Source organism: Oculina patagonica, chromosome 12, assembly GCF_052425735.1.
Source record: "Oculina patagonica isolate OP01 chromosome 12, crgOcupat, whole genome shotgun sequence".
Lineage (NCBI taxonomy): Eukaryota > Metazoa > Cnidaria > Anthozoa > Scleractinia > Oculinidae > Oculina > Oculina patagonica.
In genome coordinates, this window is record NC_135769.1 from 9,804,307 (window position 1) to 9,826,447 (window position 22,141).

General features: G+C 38.1%; 1 protein-coding gene across 1 annotated transcript; it reads left to right on the forward strand.

Annotated features, from left to right (window-relative positions):
• The first annotated feature begins 10,245 nt into the window (after window positions 1–10,245).
• On the forward strand, window positions 10,246–18,837 carry LOC144632583 (uncharacterized). The gene is made up of 5 exons (XM_078491258.1): window positions 10,246–10,559; window positions 10,680–10,808; window positions 14,832–14,870; window positions 16,029–16,164; window positions 16,791–18,837. Exons 1-5 carry the CDS (start codon window positions 10,359–10,361, stop codon window positions 17,141–17,143), a joined length of 858 nt encoding a protein of 285 aa, XP_078347384.1. The 5' UTR covers window positions 10,246–10,358; the 3' UTR covers window positions 17,144–18,837.
• Window positions 18,838–22,141: the final 3,304 nt, after the last annotated feature.

The window sequence follows — 22,141 nt, forward strand, 5'->3', positions numbered from 1 at the left end:
ACTATGTTAGTTCAACTGTCGGAAAACTCGACCGCATTTAGCTTTCCCTCCCAAGCGTCTTGAAACGCCCAATAAAGGCATTTCAAGAAAGCAGAAAAGTAATAATCAATGGATTTGAAAAACATTTTCTGGAATTCAGACTATTTTGGCAATTCCCATCAAGACATAAAGAGACAAGCAATAAAAACTGACCCCTCTTTGAGAGCTTGAATAAAGGTTATCTTTATATTGTAGTTTTAAGTACATATACCGCCGCTAGACTCTTGAGTCTGCCCTGACCTTCATATAAGTATATCACGTCTTGTGCATTCCGTCTGGGCTTATATCATGAATTGTTACTGTACCCAAATAATTACTGACAAATCAATTGTAACAGTACTAACATAATAATGCTTTTGTTTCTCTTTGAGATCATCTGCTAACAGGTCAAGAACAGGCTTTAGGAGAATAGTGAAGAGTTAGAGTCCTTGTAACACGACAATAGTTTAAAAAATAATTAGTGTCATCCCTCAGGAGATACTACTGAGTTGACATCCGCAGAGCTGACATTTTGAAGTGTTAAAATCACTTCAGAGCGGATTTCAATCAGAATAAGAAGCTTGTTATGGTTAAAAAACATCCTCTAAGTTTTTAAAAAAAACGTTCATGAAACCAGGAGCAAATTATGAAACTGAATTTGACTTTTTTTGTCGTTGTCGTTTAACTCAAAACAAAGTTTCTAATTTTTCCCAATCTCTGACTCGTCCCAGTCGTCGCATCACTTAGGAGAAAAGTGTAAAGCGCGAGGAATGTTGGGATGAGCCCAAAACTGTCCTTCCCATCACTCCCTCCGTCTGTAAATAAAGACAAGTCAGCCCCAACCCGCGGCGGCGTGGGGTGAGGTGGGGCAATCCCTACATTGTACTGATATGGTGTTGTTCCTTGAACTACTTATGGCATTGAAACCGAGAACCTTACGTTGAACCAAAACATATATTTGCATCTCGTGTATTTTTTGGATGTTAAGGGTGTTCAGTTTCAAATGCACAGAGCTGAAGATGCTGCGGTACCTTTAAAGATATTTTTAGTTTAAGTTGAAAATCAGGAGTCGCAACTTTGATTATCTCTAATTTCCGAGAGTGCTTTTTAAACCTACACAAGGAGGTGTGCCTATCGATTAAACGAACTCCATCAATTTATATTCAAAATGTTAGCTGATGATTGGTGAGGAATTGGTATACGGTATCTTAGAGAAATTAATATATTTGTGCCACGCCCATAAATGAAACTGAGATTCCAACACCGTTTTAATGAGGGAGGGTACCCCGAGTTAGTTTTGTTTTCGTTCTCCCCACGTTTGGAAGAAGAATGGAGGCTTGTAGAAGTCTAGTACCAACTCAAAGCAATCAATTATGGAAACTGAATCCGTCGGGATGAGAGGATAAATAAAGTTTTATGTTATGTTATGTTATGTTATGAGCAAGTCGAAGAAAAGGACTAAATATTTCCACGAAAGAAAAAGATGATGAAATGTTTCAGATATATCTCCCCGTTATTAAACAGACCTCGAATTTCATGGAGAGGGAGACAGGGAGAAGACGTAATAAATTTAACGCTGGGGTAGGGGGTGGAGGAACTATAGCCCACCTTCTTTAGGGATAGGACGGGATAACCCGAGCAACACTGTCTTTGACAGGCTAGACATTACATTAAAAAGGTCAGACCTTTGGTTTCTTCAAAAGATTTCGTCCGAAAACTATTTGGGGACATGATATATGTTTTTAGACGAGGATAATGCACGTTTTCTAGAATCGTACTAAAGAAATATTAATATGTTTGCAAAGGGGACTAGAAGGATGCTTAAAGTAATGTAGCAAAATATCGTGATGCATCTTTAGGAATTTTCCCGATACCCGCTCACTTTCCGTTAGTGGGCGTTACCAGTTGATAAAATTAAACGCTTGGTGGGGTAGGGCGGACACGAAAGCAGACGTTCTAAACAAAATTGCAGTAACAAAGCGCATTTCATCTTTGCGTCACAACAGTGTCCTTCAGGCTTAAACGAGTTTGCGGCTTCTAAGCCATTCTTTAAAGGATGCAAGCAATAGTGCGAAATTAAATAAAGCGTTCGTTTGAGGATTTGGAATTAAGCGGCAGCTGAGTTCTTTTTTGTCACGCAGGCTAGACCACACCTTTTCCAGAAAAATCCTGCGGTCAGTGTAAAAACGAAATCACCCTTTGATACGAGCTAGAGCATTCTTGGATTTTTAAAACGATGCACAAACTTCTTTCAGCGCGTTTACAGCAACCTTTCATCGCAGAATACAATCTGAGAAATGTAGAAGGAAACCTCGCCTTGCCTTAGCCGAGTACAAATTATTCTTCAACGAAGTTTTAGTAATGTTATAGTGGGACCACAATCTACCCCAAGAATTGAGAAATTCTGGCTCTACAGAATACTTTAAACGAAAGCTCAACCAAATCTCGGACATATCAGATTCCCAAACGGCAATCATTTTAAAAAGTATTTTATGATCATTTTCATTCTTTGTTGTTTTTTAGCTTACTGATATTGATTGTAACTATCCAAACTTCAAAAACGAATTCTTACATAAACTAGTAATAGTTCTCACTAAACCTCCCCCGCCTACGTTTTTGGGCTTTGCATTTGTAAAAAAGACTACTGGAGCATAATACAAGGCCGGAGTAATCAGGCGAGTAACTTTAACTTAAAGGAGCCATGATCATGGATGGCCCGTATTTTGGAAAACTCTTTTAGTTTGATATTCGCAATCATTATTTCCAAATCTTAACAATATTTGTTCCCTCGAGTTTTATTATTACTTATTAAGTGTTTTTTTTTTCTCACCTTAGTAAACTTTCGTTGTGATTTTTCCCTCAATTCAAGATAACTTTGTACACAATAAAAAAAATTGCTAATTAAAAATATGTCGTGACAATACGCTGAGCGCAAGTTAACCGCTAAGTCGAATTAATTTATTAAATTACGTGAACGAAAACCTCCTTCAAATTGTTCGACATGAAATCCTATTAATAATTTATCGTATTACTAAATAATTCGCCATCGAAAACACTTTATTGGGCCTGTTTTTACTCAAAAACAATACGCGCGTACGGTATTCTGTCTGTAACATCTCTACAGCCACAATCAGCAAATAGGATTTAAACGAATTGTGTCACGGATTTTAGGCAAATTTAGACATAAGAAATACAAAAATAACCACTCAAAACAGTGAAAGAACGTTTTAATAACACAGCAAATACGAACGAAGGGATGGATGGACAAACATTGAAGAAGATTAAAACAGATTGTGATATGGGTTATTGAAGAACTGTTAGACCCCCGTTGTTAGGCTGACGAGTTTTCAACAAAGATAAGCTTGTATGTTTGTAGCTTTTAATTATTACGCCCGGGAGACATGCCGGTATGTTTTTGTAATGCGGTGAAGCTACAGCTACAGTCATTTAGATCCATCAAAGTAATATCTTCGCTAACATTAATTTTCATATCGACTATTTGGCCGCAAAATTAAACTTAATAAATTATATGTAACTCAGCTGTGACACAGACCCTTTAACACTTTGCAAACTCCAATCAGACGACAAATAAGGCGTTTCAAGCACCAATCAGAATCGATATTTTTTATCATATAGGAGGTCTATGAAAGTTTTCGTTTATGGTAAATTTAACCAAGCTTATGCTGGTAACAGTCAGAAAAAGGCTTGAATAGATCTAGAAAATACATTGGAGCACTGGAGAAAAAGGGAAATGTCTGTCACCCGTGTAATAATCTTGCAAATCAAGTTATAAAAATACTGTAATTCCGGTCTTGTCTAGGCCATTTGAGTCATTTGAAAATAATCGTTCATTACCCTTTGACCGTACTCCGACCGAAAAAGCGATAAATGTCTGTCTACCCTTTCTAATAATCTTGCAAATCAAGTTATAAAAATACTGTAATTCCGGTCTTGTCTCGAACCGTATTGAGTCTTATTTTCGCGCAGGAAAATAATCGTTCATTACCCTTCGACCGCTTAGGCTTTCAATTCCGAGCCGGACTCGAAGCGATAACAAGGTTTCTATTTTTTCTCAACCACAAAAAAGTCGACTGAAATATCGTGTGCATTCAAATGAAAGCTACTGAGCAGTAATTTCATGAGATACCGAAGTTTTTATTACGCTGTGCGATGTGGCGGTTTACTGATAATTAATCCAAAAGGGGTTCCTAGCTCTTAGGCAGTAAATTTAAGTGGTGCTGTTGGTTTTCAATTGGCAAAAAAAGTGGCTATTTTTAAATTTTCTGCTACGCACTCGTGGGAGCAAGATCTAGAGAGTTAGAGGTCCTAGAGAAACACATTCCAAACAAGCGGTTGGGAATTGTGTCAACGTATGGTATTCAGTGTAGGCTGAATGATATGGCTCCGTTAATCAAACCACAAAGCCGAAGAGAACTCGATTTTTCGCCAGCGTAGTTTCCGTGGTTAAATGTTTGCTCGCCATTAATCCGTAGTTCGATCCGCTCGGGAAGAATTAAATGGTTTTCTTGGATAATCTACTATTAAAGAGGATCACTCACGCCTTTTCCGCACTATGTTAGTTCAACTGTCGGAAAACTCGACCGCATTTAGCTTTCCCTCCCTGGTGCCTTGAAAACGCCCAGTAAAGGCATTTCAAGAAAGCAGAAAAGTATTAATCAATGCATTTGAAAAACATTTGCTGGAATTCAGACTATTTTGGCAATTTGCATCAAGACATAACGGGACAAGCAATGAAAACTGACCCCTCTTTGAGAGCTTGAATAAAGGTTATCTTTATATTGTAGTTTTTAAGTACATATACCGCCGCTAGACTCTTGAGTCTGCCCTGACCTTCATATAAGTATATCACGTCTTGTGCATTCCGTCTGCAGGGCATATATCATGAATTGTTACTGTACCCAAATAATTACTGACAAATCAATTGTAACAATACTAACATAATAATGCTTTTGTTTCTCTTTGAGATCATCTGCTAACAGGTCAAGAACAGGCTTTAGGAAAATAGTGAAGAGTTAGAGTCCTTGTAACACGACACTAGTCCAAAAACTTCAGCGCCCTCGCTCAGAAGATACTACTGAGTCGATATCCGCAGAGCTGATATTTTGAAGTGTTAAAATCACTTTGATGAGTGCAGATTTCAATCAGAATAGGAAGCTTGTTATGGTACAAAAAACATCCTCTAAGTTAAAAAAAAAGTTCATGAAACCAGGAGCAAATTATGGAACTGAATTTCACTTTTTTGTCGTTGTCGTTTAACTCAAAACAAAGTTTCTAATTTTTCCCAATCTCTGACTCGTCCCAGTCGTCGCATCACTTAGGAGAAAAGTGTAAAGCGCGGGGAATGTTGGGATGAGCCCAAAACTCTCCTTCCCATCACTCCCTCCGTCTGTAAATAAAGACAAGTCAGCCCCAACCCCCGGCGCCGTGGGGGTGAGGTGGGACAATCCCTACATTGTACTGATATGGTGTTGTTCCTTGAACTACTTATGGCATTGAAACCGAGAACCTTACGTTGAACCAAAACATATATTTGCATCTCGTGTATTTTTTGGATGTTAAGGGTGTTCAGTTTCAAATGCACAGAGCTGAAGATGCTGCGGTACCTTTAAAGATATTTTTAGTTTAAGTTGAAAATCAGGAGTCGGAAATTTGATTATCTCTAATTTCCGAGAGTGCTTTTAAAACCTACACAAGGAGGTGTTCCTATCGATTAAACGAACTCCATCAATTTAACTTCAAAATATTAGCTGATGATTGGTGAGGAATTGGTATACGGTATCTTAGAGAAATTAATATATTTGTGCCACGCCCATAAATGAAACTGAGATTCCAACACCGTTTTAATGAGGGAGGGTACCCCGAGTTAGTTTTGTTTTCGTTCTCCCCACGTTTGGAAGAAGAATGGAGGCTTGTAGAAGTCTAGTACCAACTCAAAGCAATCAATTATGGAAACTGAATCCGTCGGGATGAGCAAGTCGAAGAAAAAGACTAAATATTTCCACGAAAGAAAAAGATGATGAAATGTTTCAGATATATCTCCCCGTTATTAAACAGACCTCGAATTTCATGGAGAGGGAGACAGGGAGAAGACGTAATAAACTTAACGCTGGGGTTGGGAGTGGGGGAACTATAGCCCACCTTCTTTAGGGATAGGACGGGATAACCCGAGCAACACTTTCTTTGAGAGGCTAGACATTACATTAAAAAGGTCAGACCTTTGGTTTCTTCAAAAGATTGCGTCCGAAAACTATTTGGGGACATGATATATGTTTTTAGACGAGGATTCTGCACGTTTTCTAGAATCGTACTAAAGAAATATTAATATGTTTGTCAAGGGGACTAGAAGGATGCTTAAAGTAAGGTAGCAAAATATCGTGATGCGTCTTTAGGAATTTTCCCGATACCCGCTCACTTTCCGTTAGTGGGCGTTACCAGTTGATAAAATTAAACGCTTGGTGGGGGTAGGGCGGACACGAAAGCAGACGTTCTAAACAAAATTGCAGTAACAAAGCGCATTTAATCTTTGGGTCACAACAGTGTCCTTCAGGCTTAGACGAGTTTGCGGCTTCTAAGCCATTCTTTAAAGGATACAAGCAATAGTGCGAAATTAAATAAAGCGTTCGTTTGAGGCGGTCAGTGTAAAAACGATGCACAAACTTCTTTCAGCGCGTTTACAGCAACCTTTCATCGCAGAATATGGCTCTACAGAATACTTTAAACGGAAGCTCAACCAAATCTCGGACATATCAGATTCTCAAACGGCAGTCATTTTAAAAAGTATTTTATGATCATTTTCGTTCTTTGTTGTTTTTTAGCTTACTGATATTGATTGTAACTATCCAAACTTCAAAAACGAGTTCTTACATAAACTAGTAATAGTTCTCACTAAACCTCCCCCGCCTACGGTTTTGGGCTTTGCATTGGTAAAAAAGACTACTGGAGCATAATACAAGGCCGGAGTAATCAGGCGAGTAACTTTAATTTAAAGGAGCCATGATCATGGATGGCCCGTATTTTGGAAAACTCTTTTAGTTTGATATTCGCAATCATTATTTCCAAATCTTAACAGTCTTTGTTCCCTCGAGTTTTATTATTACTTATTAAGTGTTTTTTTTTCTCACCTTAGTAAACTTTCGTTGTGATTTTTCCCTCGATTTTAAGATAACTTTGTACACAATAAAAAAAATTACTAATTAAAAATATGTCGTGACAATACGCTGAGCGCAAGTTAACCGCTAAGTCGAATTAATTTATTAAATTACGTGAACGAAAATCTCCTTCAAATTGTTCGACATGAAATCCTATTAATAATTTATCGTATTACTAAATAATTCGCCATCGAGAACACTTTATTGGGCCTATTTTTACTCGAAAACAATACGGTATTCTGTCTGTAACATCTCTACAACCACAATCAGCAAATAGGATTTAAAGGAATTGTGTCACGGATTTTAGGCAAATTTAGACATAAGAAATACAAAAATAACCACTCAAAACAGTGAAAGAACGTTTTAATAACACAGCAAATACGAACGAAGGGATGGATGGACAAACATTGAAGAAGACTAAAACAGATTGTGATATGGGTTATTGAAGAACTGTTAGACCCCGGTTATTAGGCTGACGAGTTTTCAACAAAGATAAGCTTGTATGTTTGTAGCTTTTAATTATTACGCCCGGGAGACATGCCGGTATGTTTTTGTAATGCAGTGAAGCTACAGCTTTGTCATTTAGATCCATAAAAGTAATATCTTTGCTAACATTAATTTCCATATCGACTATTTGGCCGCAAAATTAAACTTAATAAATTATATGTAACTCAGCTGTGACACAGACCCTTTAACACTTTGCAAACTCCAATCAGACAACAAATAAGGCGTTTCAAGCACCAATCAGAATCGATATTTTTTATCATATAGGAGGTCTATGAAAGTTTTCGTTTATGGTAAATTTAACCAAGCTTATGCTTGTTACAGTCAGAAAAAGGCTTGAATAGATCTAGAAAATACATTGGAGCACTGGAGAAAAAGGGAAATGTCTGTCACCCGTGTAATAATCTTGCAAATCAAGTTATAAAAATACTGTAATTCCGGTCTTGTTTCGGCCATTTGAGTCATTTGAAAATAATCGTTCATTACCCTTCGACCGTCATTCCGACCGGACGTAGCGATAACTAGGTTTCTATTTTTTCTCAACCACCGATGCACAACCGTTTTTGTTTTTAATTCCTGTTTCGTTTAAAACCGTAGTAAGTCTTATTTGTCGCGCAGGAAACTGAAAATCGAAGTGCCCTTCGACCGCTTAGGTTTTCAATTAGAGCTCCGTTCTCCGAGCTATAGCTTCAGCTATCAGAAAAAAAAAAGTCGACTGAAATATCGTGTGCATTCAAATGAAAGCTACTGAGCAGTAATTTCATGTGATACTTTTTATTACGCTGTGCGATGTGGCGGTTTACTGATAATTAATCCAAAAGGGGTCCCTAGCTCTAAGGCAGTAAATTCAAGTGGTGCTGTTGGTTTTCAATTGGCAAAAAAAGTGGCTATTTTTAAATTTTCTGCTACGCACTCGTGGGAGCAAGATCTAGAGATCGAGAGCTAGAGGTTCCTAGAGAAACACATTCCAAACAAGCGGTTGGGAATTGTGTCAACGTATGGTATTCAGTGTAGGCTGAATGATATGGCTCCGTTAATCAAACCACAAAGCCGAAGAGAACTCGATTTTTCGCCAGCGTAGTTTCCGTGGTTAAATGTTTGCTCGCCATTAATCCGTAGTTCGATCCGCTCGGGAAGAATTAAATGGTTTTCTTGGATAATCTACTATTAAAGAGGATCACTCACGCCTTTTCCGCACTATGTTAGTTCAACTGTCGGAAAACTCGACCGCATTTAGCTTTCCCTCCCAAGCGTCTTGAAACGCCCAATAAAGGCATTTCAAGAAAGCAGAAAAGTAATAATCAATGGATTTGAAAAACATTTTCTGGAATTCAGACTATTTTGGCAATTTGCATCAAGACATAACGGGACAAGCAATGAAAACTGATCCCTCTTTGAGAGCTTGAATAAAGGTTATCTTTATATTGTAGTTTTAAGTACATATACCGCCGCTAGACTCTTGAGTCTGCCCTGACCTTCATATAAGTATATCACGTCTTATGCATTCCGTCTGGGCTTATATCATGAATTGTTACTGTACCCAAATAATTACTGACAAATCAATTGTAACAATACTACGATAATAATGCTTTTGTTTCTCTTTGAGATCATCTGCTAACAGGTCAAGAACAGGCTTTAGGAAAATAGTGAAGAGTTAGAGTCCTTGTAACACGACAATAGTCAAAAAAATTCAGCGCTCAGGAGATACTACTGAGTTGACATCCGCAGAGCTGACATTTTGAAGAGTTTAAATCACTTCAGTGCGGATTTCAATCAGAATTGCAAGCTTGTTTTGATTAGAAAATATCCCCTAGATTTAATAAAAGGCTTTCAATCCAGGAACAAATAATGAAGCAAAGCAAAATGTCTTTTTTGTCGCTTCATTTTAACTCGAAAAAAAAGATATTTCCAAAATAAGAATTTGACTTTCGTTTGGAATTCATAAAAAACCACAAAGGCTGTCGTAAACGCCTTTTCATTAAATATTTTTTCTATGAAAATTGAGGTCAACTATTTACCCTAAAGAAAATTGCGAAATCTGGTCGTGAAATTGGAGTGGAGGTATGCGAAAGACGTTTAAAATTTAAAAACCACCGAAAATTGACGGGGTCTCCCGCTACGAACTGCAAACATATCCGCCGAAAACGAAAGTGAATTTCCGAAAAGGGTTAGCAAACTCTTTCATCTTCTGCGGCCGAGAACTTTATTTTTCTCTCGCGCTTTTAACCTTTTGACATGCGTGTTCGTTGTATATACTTGCATATCCTTCTAAAACGCGAGAGAAAACAATTATATACAAAAAATAAAAAAAAGTGTGTTTCGAGCAAAACCGTTGCTACATCTGGAAAGTTTTTGTTAAATGCAAAATTTGTCGATAAGAAGTTTTCTTTCTAGTAGGAAAGATTTTTTGGCAAGAATCCGGAAATAGTCATTGACGTATAACAAACAGATATTTAATATCGTTTGGAGATCTGACAATGTCATCATAGCGAAGTGACACAATTGACCTGGGCCGGCCCTGAATGCTACATAAATCATCATGTATAAATCGACTGCATTCGTGTCTGAAGTAGAAACTGTTTCGGCTGCCAAGTCTGGTCGCATTTTATCTTCGCGCTCCTACAACTCTCCCAAATCATCGACTCCTCCCTTTGACGACTCCACAAGATGGGACTCTTTCAAAAAGGCCTAGTTGTCTTTTTTGCATTGCTTGTGTTGTTCCAATTTTCGTCTGTGGAAACAAAGAAAAGGAAGAAGACAAAGAATCCACTTCAAGTAGAGACACTTCAAAAGCTATGCCATGGTTCTTCATCTGCAAGCTCCAGAAAGAACATTTTAGAACTCCAAGCATTTTTCGACCTCAGCAAGGTATCCTACATCGATAGAGAAAACGTATTCGCAGAGAACAACCTCGACTTTGATTACGCCGTGCCGGTTTTAATAATATAATTGATGTTAAAAATATGTATTTATCTTCTTTTTTTGCAGGCTTTTGCATGCCTCAAAGTGGAAACTTGTTCGCGAATTCCAGTTTGTTTCGTCGAGGATACACCCGACCTCGGACACGAGAGCCTGAGATATTGTTCGCTGTGGAATCTTCTCTTGCAAGGACTACAGGTAAAAAGTGAATTAACAATGAAAAAATGTCATGTTTTTTTTTCTGCTTGGGTTATGCCCCTGGCCAATAGGGCTGTTTACAAAAACAGTCTCCGGAATTGGGGTGTAGTGAAATCAAAGTCCACCAGGACGTGCCGTGTTTACAAAACGTTCTTTTACTTCAAGATGTTTAATTTATCTACTAGTATCGAACCATCAGTGTAGGGAAAGATTACCTTTTAATTTGAAGTGCGAAGCTATGATTTTGTCTTAAGTTAATGGCCTCTTGTTTTGTCTTTTCATTACACCTTTGAGTAGGCATGTAAAACCGCAAATCCGGATATTTGTTTAGATGTTAAGATTATTAGCTAAACCGGCGACCCACAGTGAAAAATGCTTTGACTTAGAAGATGTATGTCTAGAACATTGGGTCGAACATTTGCATCCGCAACATTTAAGTATAAGGTAGAGGGATTTTTCATTATCACATCCAAGAAGAACTACCATTTTTAAAACCGTACGAGTCAAAACAGTCTTGATTTGACTGGCCAAGATCTAAACAAGCTGAAAGCCTAAATGCGATATTACATACTCTGTCGAAGATATTTTCTTTCAACTAAAACACTTGTACTGCCCCACTGGGTGAAAATTTCTGATGCATTCACTGCGGCCTGCAAGACCGAAAGAAAAAACATTTTCAACTAGCTGACACCACCTGTTTTGGATAAAACTCATATCTAAGCCCATCCTTATGTTTAGGATGACGATCAAGCGAACATTAGAGCGAGTCAAGAACAAAATCCCCATCAACTTCTCATTTGGGAAGATTCGAGAATTCAGTGCGTCCTTGACATACTGACCCAGAGTGGCTACTTTGCATTCCTCTTCTCGATCAATTGCCTTCCGAATTTAGCCCAGCAATGAACAAGTGCTTCAGCTCTTCAAACCCATGGAGCAAAGTATACCTCGATAAAAATGATTTTTCGTCAACTTTTTTAGCGCCCGCCTGAGAACTTAATCAACTTGGGAATGGTGTTGACAGATGTATAAATAGGTGTCGTGATACGGCCTGGTCAAAGACGGGCACAATGTCCCCTTTAATTGCGTCTTTTATCAAGAGTCCCTCGCTTCTAATTGAATCTACTTCTGTTCTACGCGTTATTCCTAAAACTACCTCTCTCACAATTCGGTTTTGATCAGTTTTTGTTTCACAGGAATTTCTTTGAAGAGAGAGTTTCTGTTTTTACGTACATCGTTTTATCTGTGAATTGGCTAATGACAGCTGTTAATTTTATCATAGTGTGTTTATTGAAACGGTATCAGGTTTACCGTGTTGGTTTCACTGATTCCCTAAGTTCATGACAACAAAGGTCACATAAAAAAGGATGGATAGAACGAGACAAAAACACTAAGAGGATTTTCCTTTGATTAACCGATTTCGCGTTTTCTCTCAAGTTTAACAAATAAATTCACTGAAGTGCTAAATACAGCAATTGTATTCGAGAAGGTCGGTTAAATAAATCGTTCAAACACGATGGTAGTTTGTCATTTTAAGACCCCTCCCTGTTTTGTTCAGTGGTTTTTCTTTCCACGTGAATAGGTCGTACCTCGTTCTAGCCCCTTGCCATTTCTAGGTATTGGAAATTCAGCTTGGTATGACGAGGGGTTAAAAATTGTTAATTGGTGCTTGTACGGAGGACATGTTGGTAGACAGAAGGGAGAGAGAAAAAAAAGTTGATTCTATTCGAAATTGGATCTGGACTTCAAACTGCGTGCTAGTTTTCCCAAGTCTTTCGTGATCGGAGTAATTCAATTAAAGTGTTCATCTAAAAAAGGATCAAAACCCCGGCACCTTTTTAAAATCCTATTTTTCGTAGTACTCCCTGCAAAGGCAGAGGTCGCCGCGTGGGTTTCTTGGCGATAATCTCTTTTCCTTTTTTCCCCATTGTTTCTTTTCGGTTTTCCGATGAACTTTTTAATATGACTATTAAATTGACAAAAGGCAAAACGTTTTTCCATGCTGTGATTCCTTTGTAGTCTCCGGACATAATTCTTGTTTCTTAACCAACTTCTCGACAAGTTGAACAAAAAGGCTCTTCACGAGGAAACATTTGACTAAGCGAATCAAAGGATTGTTTGTACTGATTCATGTTATATTAAGAGTATTAATGGCTGTAATTCGATTTGCAGCAAATGCCTTGGAGCCTAAATCGGCCTAAATTCAATCGGTAAGATGACAAATGGGTAAAACCCACATCAGTATTAAGCCGCTACCCCCGCCGCTACCGCTGAAAATATCTTTACCATAACTGGTTAACGAAAAAGAGTTACTGTATTTTTTTCTTTGCCCCAGACATTCCTCGGGTAAAATAAATGTTAAGTAGATTTGAGTTTTAACTATTTCCGGTCATTAGGAGAGACCTATCATGAAACGCATAAGAATTGCGCTTTTTACCATACCAGAAATTGTTTTGACGAATGCCATAGAGTTTTGCGTTGTTGTTGCTCCTTTCTTCTTATGTAATTGTTGATTGATCAAAAGGGAGTATTGATTCAGCGAAATAACCCAAGACTTTTCAAAAGGACATCATGATTATAACATGTTTAAGAAAATATTTGTTTTAGGCAGCTCTTTAACTGTATTCCTATCTCAGGCTCATATTTATGATAAATGGTTTATCAGCACTTAAAAGGTTTTCACTTCAACAACGCCAAATTAAACCTCGTTGATTGAGTTAAAGTTCATTGGACGCATTGTCAGACAGTGCGTTAAATTGTGCAAAGAATGCTACAGATGACGCAAAGATTCGGACAAAGATATCATTAAATTCGACGAGGAAACCTAGGGACAAACTGATAAGCAACAACCAAATAATAATCATCGATACCATCAATATTATGAAAATGTTCTTATCATATCAGCAATGAATTTCTGCTGGTGAACAGTTTATTCCAAATATTTGCAAGTAGACGTTTAAGCTTCCTAATGGATGCCCTTCAATTACAGGCTAGCTGTCGAGACAGTCCTATCTTTATCAAGATCATTATTAAATGCAATTTGTTCTTATTTCAAGATAACAAAGTTCATTAGTTCACTGAGTTGAATTACTCCCAAAAGTGGTCAACATCAAATTTCTCCCTTCGTTAAGTTGTTAAAAGCAATCTGAAGCTGGAAGGTGATGAGAATGACGAAAACGACTAACTAGAACATATTTTCCTGAATTACCGCCAATAATATTCTCAGAACTAACTTTAAAGGGTAAATGTCCCGGGGGGGGGGGGTACTCGACATAATTTCGGGTAGGGAGGTGCGGCCCGGCCTCCTAAACCCTGACCCTGTTTAAGACACGAAACTCTGATTTTCCTACCCTGTTTAAGACAGATTGCCAATTTTTGATACCCCGTATAAGACATAAACAAGTACCTCACTGGCTTGTTGTGATCGTGAATTAAGCTACCTTAGTATCAATGCCGAAATCAACGTAACTCAGCAATACGGAAGAATTTGTGAAAATTCGGCTTGTTACACCTCTGCAGGCATATAAGCCTATCCTGTTTCACTTTGGTCCATGCAGACAAAAATGGGTGAAATATATACCCCGTTCAAGACAAAAAAAGCCTGAAAACTATACCCTATCGGGCCGCACGTCCCCGTTAAGCCCTAATAAGAGAGTGCCCCCCCCCCCCCCGGGGGTAAATGTATATATAGTAATTACAGAGATCGAGTCTCGTAAAACAAAAACCAAAGTAATCACTCCGGCCAATCACAAAGGATACAGACAATCCAGTGAACCAATCAACTCGAAGCAAATACACGAAGTTGGCGCCAAAAGCGGGAACACGTGTGTGAGCGAGTCACGTTTGGTTTTGATTTTACTTGTGATTGGTTAAAAAAGTGGCGTGAGCTTTATAAAACAATCATTTAGCGTAGTAGAGCAAAAACAAAGAAACGCGAATTACTTTCGACACTTAATTGTATATCGCTCTAATATCTTGGTTTGCAAACTTAATTTGCTAATGGCTTCCTTTACATATGTTTTACAGAAGAATCGCCGCATAGAGCCTGTGTTGGAAGGTCCTATGGTAAGTTTTAAAGAAAAGAGCTGTGCCATGAAATATTAAGGCCATCCCAATAAAATGTTTCGTTTCCCATCGCCCGACCGACCCATTTTTTTCGAAAAATAAAAAAAAAAATTCCAGATTCACTAGTCAAAGGAGCAAGTACTTTGATTAACAAGCACACGATCTTGTTAAATTAACAACAATTGGTATGATGTGATGTCGACACTACGTTTTTTAAAGGCTGTTTAGACATTTGATAATCGTGTTAATATACATCTTTTATAACGAACGAAAAGACCACGTTTTCGAGTTGACTATATTAGTGTCTTTCAAGTGTTCATTCTTTTTTATTTTATTTTTTTTTTTGCCCGACCGACCGACCCACCATCACAGGATACGGGGCGATGGGAAACGAAACATTTTATTGGGATGACCTAAGCAATATTTAGCTATCTACAAAAATTACCAACCCGACATGTGAATGTGAATGTTGTTTTATAGTGGTCATGCACTTAGCTTCGAGATAGCTAGTTTACAGGCATGCCACTGAAACAGAGGAAACAAATATTTAAATGAACATAACAAGGTTAAAAATCCCAACTGGCAGGAGGCAGACCAGTTGGTTATATACAAAGCGTGATCGAGGATTTGAACTCAGGACAACCGAGAAACAAATCCAGCTAGTGGCAGGGGCAGGTCTTGAACCGGGGACCTCCGGATTACAGCACCAGCGCCCTAAACCACTCGGCCACGCTTGCCTCCCTAAAGGTCATAAGGGTAAAAAGTAACCTCTAAGGGTAAAAAGTAATCTCTCTAAAGGGTAAAAGTAACCTCTGCGTTCGAGCCTAGTGGCCCAACAAGCCGGAGCTTATCCCGGTTTCCGTAGCATGAAGCGACTAGGAGTATTTCTACTTCATCCTGGAAAGGATGCTAGTCCATCGCAGGGGGACTCTCAGCAGTAAATTTGCCGGTACCCATTTATACACCTGGGTGGATTGAGGAATTATGAGAGTAAAGTTTAAAGAGAGAGAGAGAGAGAGAAAGAGAGTTAAGAGGCAATAAGAAACCAGAATTAAAAGAAACAAATATGGTTAAGATTGACGATGATTAATACTTCACTTCTATCGCTCCTTTGTGCAACATGAATGTGTCTCACACTGTTCTATACGTTTTTAATAGAATACTCGAAATCATGGCAAGTCACGCACGGACAGTTCATGGGATGAGGTCGTCAGCAGTCTATGTCACGGTGCGAATGTTTATCGCTTTATAACCATTGATTCAGGAGAAGAGGGAAACGCCAGCAAAAATGCGAGTAAGTATACATTTAGAATGTGGTAGTTACCGTTGGGAGGGGTGGGGGTGGTAAAGGGCACAGAAGGTTTGGAACTTCCCATTTCGATTCCCTGCCGTATCGTTTACTTTTCGTACCTGCGTCTTTTTTCTTGCAAATACCACACACGTTTTACTTATTTCTCCAGGTTTTTGCCACTTTTGGCAATCCCTCTTTCCCACCCTCTTTATACTTCCGTGTTCTTTCACGTCATCGCCACCACGGCCAGGACCAGGACCAGGATCATGTCCATGACCTATGACCTTGACAGTGATTTTGGCCGTGACCCATGACCGTACCATGACAATGACCATTATTATGACCGTGACCATAACCTTACCGTTACATTGACCATGACCGTGACTTCGGCCATAACCCGTGACCGTACCATGACCGTGACCGTGCCCATAACCATTCCCTGACCGTGACCCTGCCGTGACCATAACCAAACTGTGACCGTGACCATGGCCGTTACCGTGAAGATGATCACGACTGCAGTCGTCATGCAGCCTTCCTGTTCTGATTCACTCACATATCAGTGAAAACATCGTACTGTTTAGTAAGTTCTTTTTGTATGGTCTTAACATTATACTTTTTTTCATCCTCAGCCTCTATAAGATCCTCCACAACTGCCACAGAGACTCCACACACTCAAGCTCGCACTAACAGGAGCATGACCACACCAACGAATGGTCGCTCTAGAAGAAGACGACCAGGCGGACCTTTGAATAAGTTTATCAGGCAGTTGTTAAGAAGGAAGCACATCAACAACAACAACAATTCAACGTGTGAAATCCTCAGCGGATGCACCCGCATTTGCGTCGGGCAGAACGAGAAGTTAACAGACGTGTCCGATTGCGGTAGATTTAAGATCCACTGCACATCTAAAAGGCTGTTCAGAAGGTCGTCAAAGGGTAGAAAGCACCACTCGAAGAACAGGAAGACGAAAACTCGAGATTAGATAAGTAAGAGGAACATTTGCACTTGTTGCAAGAGGACACAGTTGATGTCAGCAGAAACCTAGAAGATTTTCGAGAGTATATGAAAACTTTAGGTATAAAGTGAAATGTGGTAGAGACCATAGACTTGTAAAAAGCAGGAAGCGCCAATCGTCCTTAAGATGTCCATGTTAGATAAAGATGTTTTAACATCTTTTTTTTCTTCTTAAAAGAATTATGAAGAAAAGTGAATGAGCTTTATAAAGTAACACAGTGGTTTATTAAGTTTCTTCAAACTATTATTGATTCTAAAAAGAGAACTTATTCTCTTAAAAAGTTAATAGACTCTCCCGGTCCTTATTTTCATATACTCAATTAATCCAACCTCGTGCTTAGGTCTTTCGGGCTTGCCAATCCAAGATGGCGGAGTTGCATCATTTTGGACTTGAACGCCTGGAAAATCCCGGGGCGAGATTGCAATGAGCTGAGCAGTGCTGAAGTGAAAAAAAAATAAAATATCACTGAGTTACAAAAGTCTTTATTGAGTAGCTTGGAGTGTCTTGGCAATCTATGAAAACTTTCTGAAAGAAAACAGGTTATGCATGTTGTTACTAATTTAACTGCAAGCTGTTGAGTAAAGTTTTGCTACAAAATTATTTTGTGTTAAATTATTTTAACTTGTAAATGTATATTGGCCATAAGATGGCTAATGAATATTTTATGACTAAGTATGAGTGATTCTTTTAAAGCTTCATTGGTAGGTAAATTGACTCCTAACTTTAAAAGTGCTACCTGTCTGATTGTAGTATTGCGTTTTTGAAGGAGTTGTTGTTTATGCGAAGTGTACTTAATGGGACTGTGTCACGGATTTTAGCCAAAATTTAGGCATGGAAAATCAGCACCAAATTCGGCGAAATATACAAATAACCTCATAAAACAGTGAAGGAACATTTCAATGCAATGACACAGCAAATACAAAAGAAGGTACGGATGTCCAAAAGTGACAAAGACTGAAACGAGATTGCGATATGGGTTTTTAAATGTTGTTGGGCTGAACAGTTTTCAAAGATCTCGTTTGATTGTAACTTTAAATAATAATGCCCAGGAGGCGAATTTGGTTGCAATGAAGCTATAGTTTTGTCATTTAGATCCAGAGTAGCAATTTCTTTTCAAAAAGTGAGTTTCATAACGAGTTTTTTGGCAAAAGTTAATAAAATAAACTTCTCTCAGCCGTGGCACAGTCCCTTAAACATCAACAATGTATGTACTTGACAATTTGTATAAATAATAGCTAGAATGATACGAACTTGTGTCTGTGAACTTTCTAGCGATAAACAGAGGACAAATACGCAGTGTAAAGCAACAAAGTAATTATAACGTTATCAAATAAGTCACTAGTCACTGCAAACAACTAAAGACGAAGGTATTAAAATTGTCGTTAATTTTGACAGAAAAACTTACTATATAAAATGATGCCATCGGAAAAAGTTGCTTTTCTCGCGTAATGTAAATTCAGGTTAAGTGAGAAGTGTTTTAAAAACAATGCATTTCATTATGTGATGCGGCAAAACACCATTTTATTGGTCAAGCACGCCTGTTAATGGAAAGACGTAAGCTTAATTGATATTATCGTTTGCAAATGGTTATGTAAGTTTAAGCATGTAAATAAGACATGTAGTTCTTGAAAAAAGCGGATAAATAAATGTTGTAAACAGCACGATCTTCTCATTATTCACGAAAATGAACGTTTCACAAAAAATAAGAAGCTCAAAAAAGCTTATAATCGCAAAGGGCCGCTTTTCACACGATCTTCTATAACTTGAAGGATTTGAAACATTACGTCCACAGTACTGCCTTGTTTGACATTGTCACCATTCGTATGCGCCTTGTTCTGTTTTGTTCTTTCGTGTTCAATTTTATGGCTGCCATATTGGTACCCCAAAGCTAATAAGGAAACCAATATGGCGGCTGCATACTAAATACTGGGCCGTGAAACGAGGTAATGCGATGGGGACTATAATATTCACACTTTCTGCCTGTAATACTACTATTTCGTGAGAAAAGCTTCGTCGATAACCAACCACTTTCGAAAAATTTCTCGGCCCGTACATAGTAAAACATTGAAACGGAGAGGGAATTTCGGACACAAGTTACAAAACTTCGTGATTTGTTTCCGGTCCGATTTAGCATACCGCAGTAGTTATAAACGGCGGGAAGAACAACATGGACATCATAAACTAAAAACAGTGGTCCTGTTCATTAGGACTGTAAAAAAAAAATCAGTAAGAAAATCAACTGAGAAGCAAATGAGAGGCTTTATTTTAACGAATATTCTTTTTCCTAAAAATACCAATAATGTCCTTTGTCTTGCATTACTGAGAAATGAATCCTGATTTTTAGTTTAATTTAGTTTGCAAGCAATTTAAATTTTATTTTAAGGTCGTGTTAAAAAAAGAGCGCAGGAGGTAATGCTGCCACAATCATTCTGCAAAAACTACACTGTTTTTTTCCCTGATAAATCAACCCCTTAACATTCCAATGATTGGAAGCATTGGAGTATTTGTCTGTTATCCAGGTCTTCTTGCATTGTCCGGCGGGTTGTTACCTACGTGTCAAAAGGGAACGCTTGTAAAAGGGCTGTTAAACACGATTAAAACTTTATCGGGAACACAGAACACACACAGAAAACAGAAAATGTTTTTTTTAACTTTCAATTTGAAGGCTTTTTTCAGCTGGGCAACTGCAACAAACATCTGCCAATTTAGATGGAGTCCTTTTTAACCCCTAACAATAACCCTAACGCTTGCGTTTCCAGTTCTGGGCCCAGTTGTGCAAAGGGTGGATAATGCTATCCACCGGATAAATCGCTATCTAGTGGATAAATGCTTACGGAACAAACTACACTATCCACTGGATAGCGATTTATCCGGTGGAAAGCGTTATCCACCCTTTGAACAACTGGGCCCAGCTGTACAATAAATTTAACGACAGAATATTGATGATTTTAATATTAACGTACATACAATGGTTGTCCTATTTAATTAAGCCCCAGTTAACTGCTGCAGCAATCAAGCACACTGTATTCGTTGCATTTTGCAACTTAAATCGATAAAAAACATTAAAAAAAGAAGAAAAAAACAACAATCAACTTTGCTTGTAGCTGGGCAAAATGTAAATTGGATGAAAATTTTTGAATAAACATTTTAGTCCATTATTGTACGTAAAAGATTTGATCATTTTGCCAGTCTATTTAAATGAAAATGGTTGGCCATTTGGTGTGTGCTTTAGAGCAGCAAGCATAATCTTTTAGTTTCAGTTTTGACATAAATGTTGCACTCGCCCATTGTTTTACAACTGACGGGTTCTTCCTCACTAAATTAGTATATTTTATTGTTAGCTTAAAATCCCATCCAAGGAACTACCTAATTATTTCCCAAATAGAACAGGACGTAGTTGAAACACAATATTCATTAGCACATCATAGAAATCCATTGATTGTCCAAATAATATAATTAAAATATTCCTGTCAGTGGTCATCGCAGAATTTGTGATCATCCAATTCACAAATTGGGCAAAACTCATAATAATTAGTCTTAAAACAGATACGATTGAATCTTTGTAAGTTTAGAGATGTGTGAATATACCTATTTGTTGGCATAGAACTACGGAATCTAAAGCTGGAATAAAAATATTAGAAAATACGTAAAGATCGGATCACAAGAAAGCAAGAGTCGAGGGAGTTGGAAGGTTCGAGATAATTTTCTCAGATATATCCGATCGACTAACAACAACGTGAGGCGAACGCGAGGTAAAACCAGCACAGAGTACTCAAATGTTGTTCTAATTTACCTTTAAAATGAGCGAAAATGTTCACCGATAAATTTGGACCAGTTTAAGTTCAATGGAGGCGCACGAAAGTCTTCTTTGAAGGCACATTAAGGTGGATACGCGCAAAGGGTCATGTTGCAGGGACATGTCTTAGCGACATGTAGCAGTGCCAAAATAACATTTACACACCCAATAAAATATACCAAGGACATATTGCAGCGGCACGTCCCACTGTGATGTTGCTGCTACATTTTCTTGCGTGTGTACATGTTGCGATTTTGTCCCTGTTACATGTCCCCCGCAACATGTCCCTATGACCTGTTCCGCCTACCTGTGTCAGCACCTTTAGAGTTTTCTGGTCAAAACTACCTCAATGATGAAGTCAACTGAAATCAAAGGCATCTTTGCGTTTTTGCAAGAAACTTCCTCATGATGGAATCAACTGTAATCAAAAGGCAACTTTGCATTTTTGCATCAAACATTTGCATAATTCATTAACATATTGAAGAGTAAACATTCAATGTTTAGAACTTGCTTTATTCATAGTTACTAACTATGCTTTATTGCACAAAATAATAGTAAAGTCAGTCTTGGCACTAATTTTAAAGAGGCAATTGAGCGGAACTCAAAACTGCTGTTCTGTGGTTGGTTGTTTGGGACAAAATAGAAGCTATTTATTGAATCACCACCTGTCTTCATAAACTGATTCTATATCTGGTGTGAAGGAAATTTGAGTAATTTCTTCAACACCTATGATAAATGAGACTCCATTTGCAATTCAATGATAATGAATGTCCGGAAATTCGTTATATCCGAACAACAAGACCTATACACTGACAGAAAACGGAATATTCAGACGAAGGAGGCAGGGAAGAGAAGACCAGCTACAAAGGTACCTTTTACGACTTAAAACTAAAAGTTTAATCGGTTTGTAGAATAAGAAACTACTTCTAGTCGGTTTTTGCAAAGAATATTCATTCGTTTGAAGGTCTGTAGATCCCGTTTGGCAAACGCCAAGTTGAAATTATAATTTTCCTTTAATTTGAAAGCCCAACCCTCGCCTTATTTAATTCATACTTCGCTCATTTTTGGCGTGGTATACTAGTTTTCTGTGTTGCAGTAAATTCAATTCGTAAACGTTTATTGATTTTCCGAATAGGTTTTACCCGGCTTCAGTTATCGCGATTGTATTT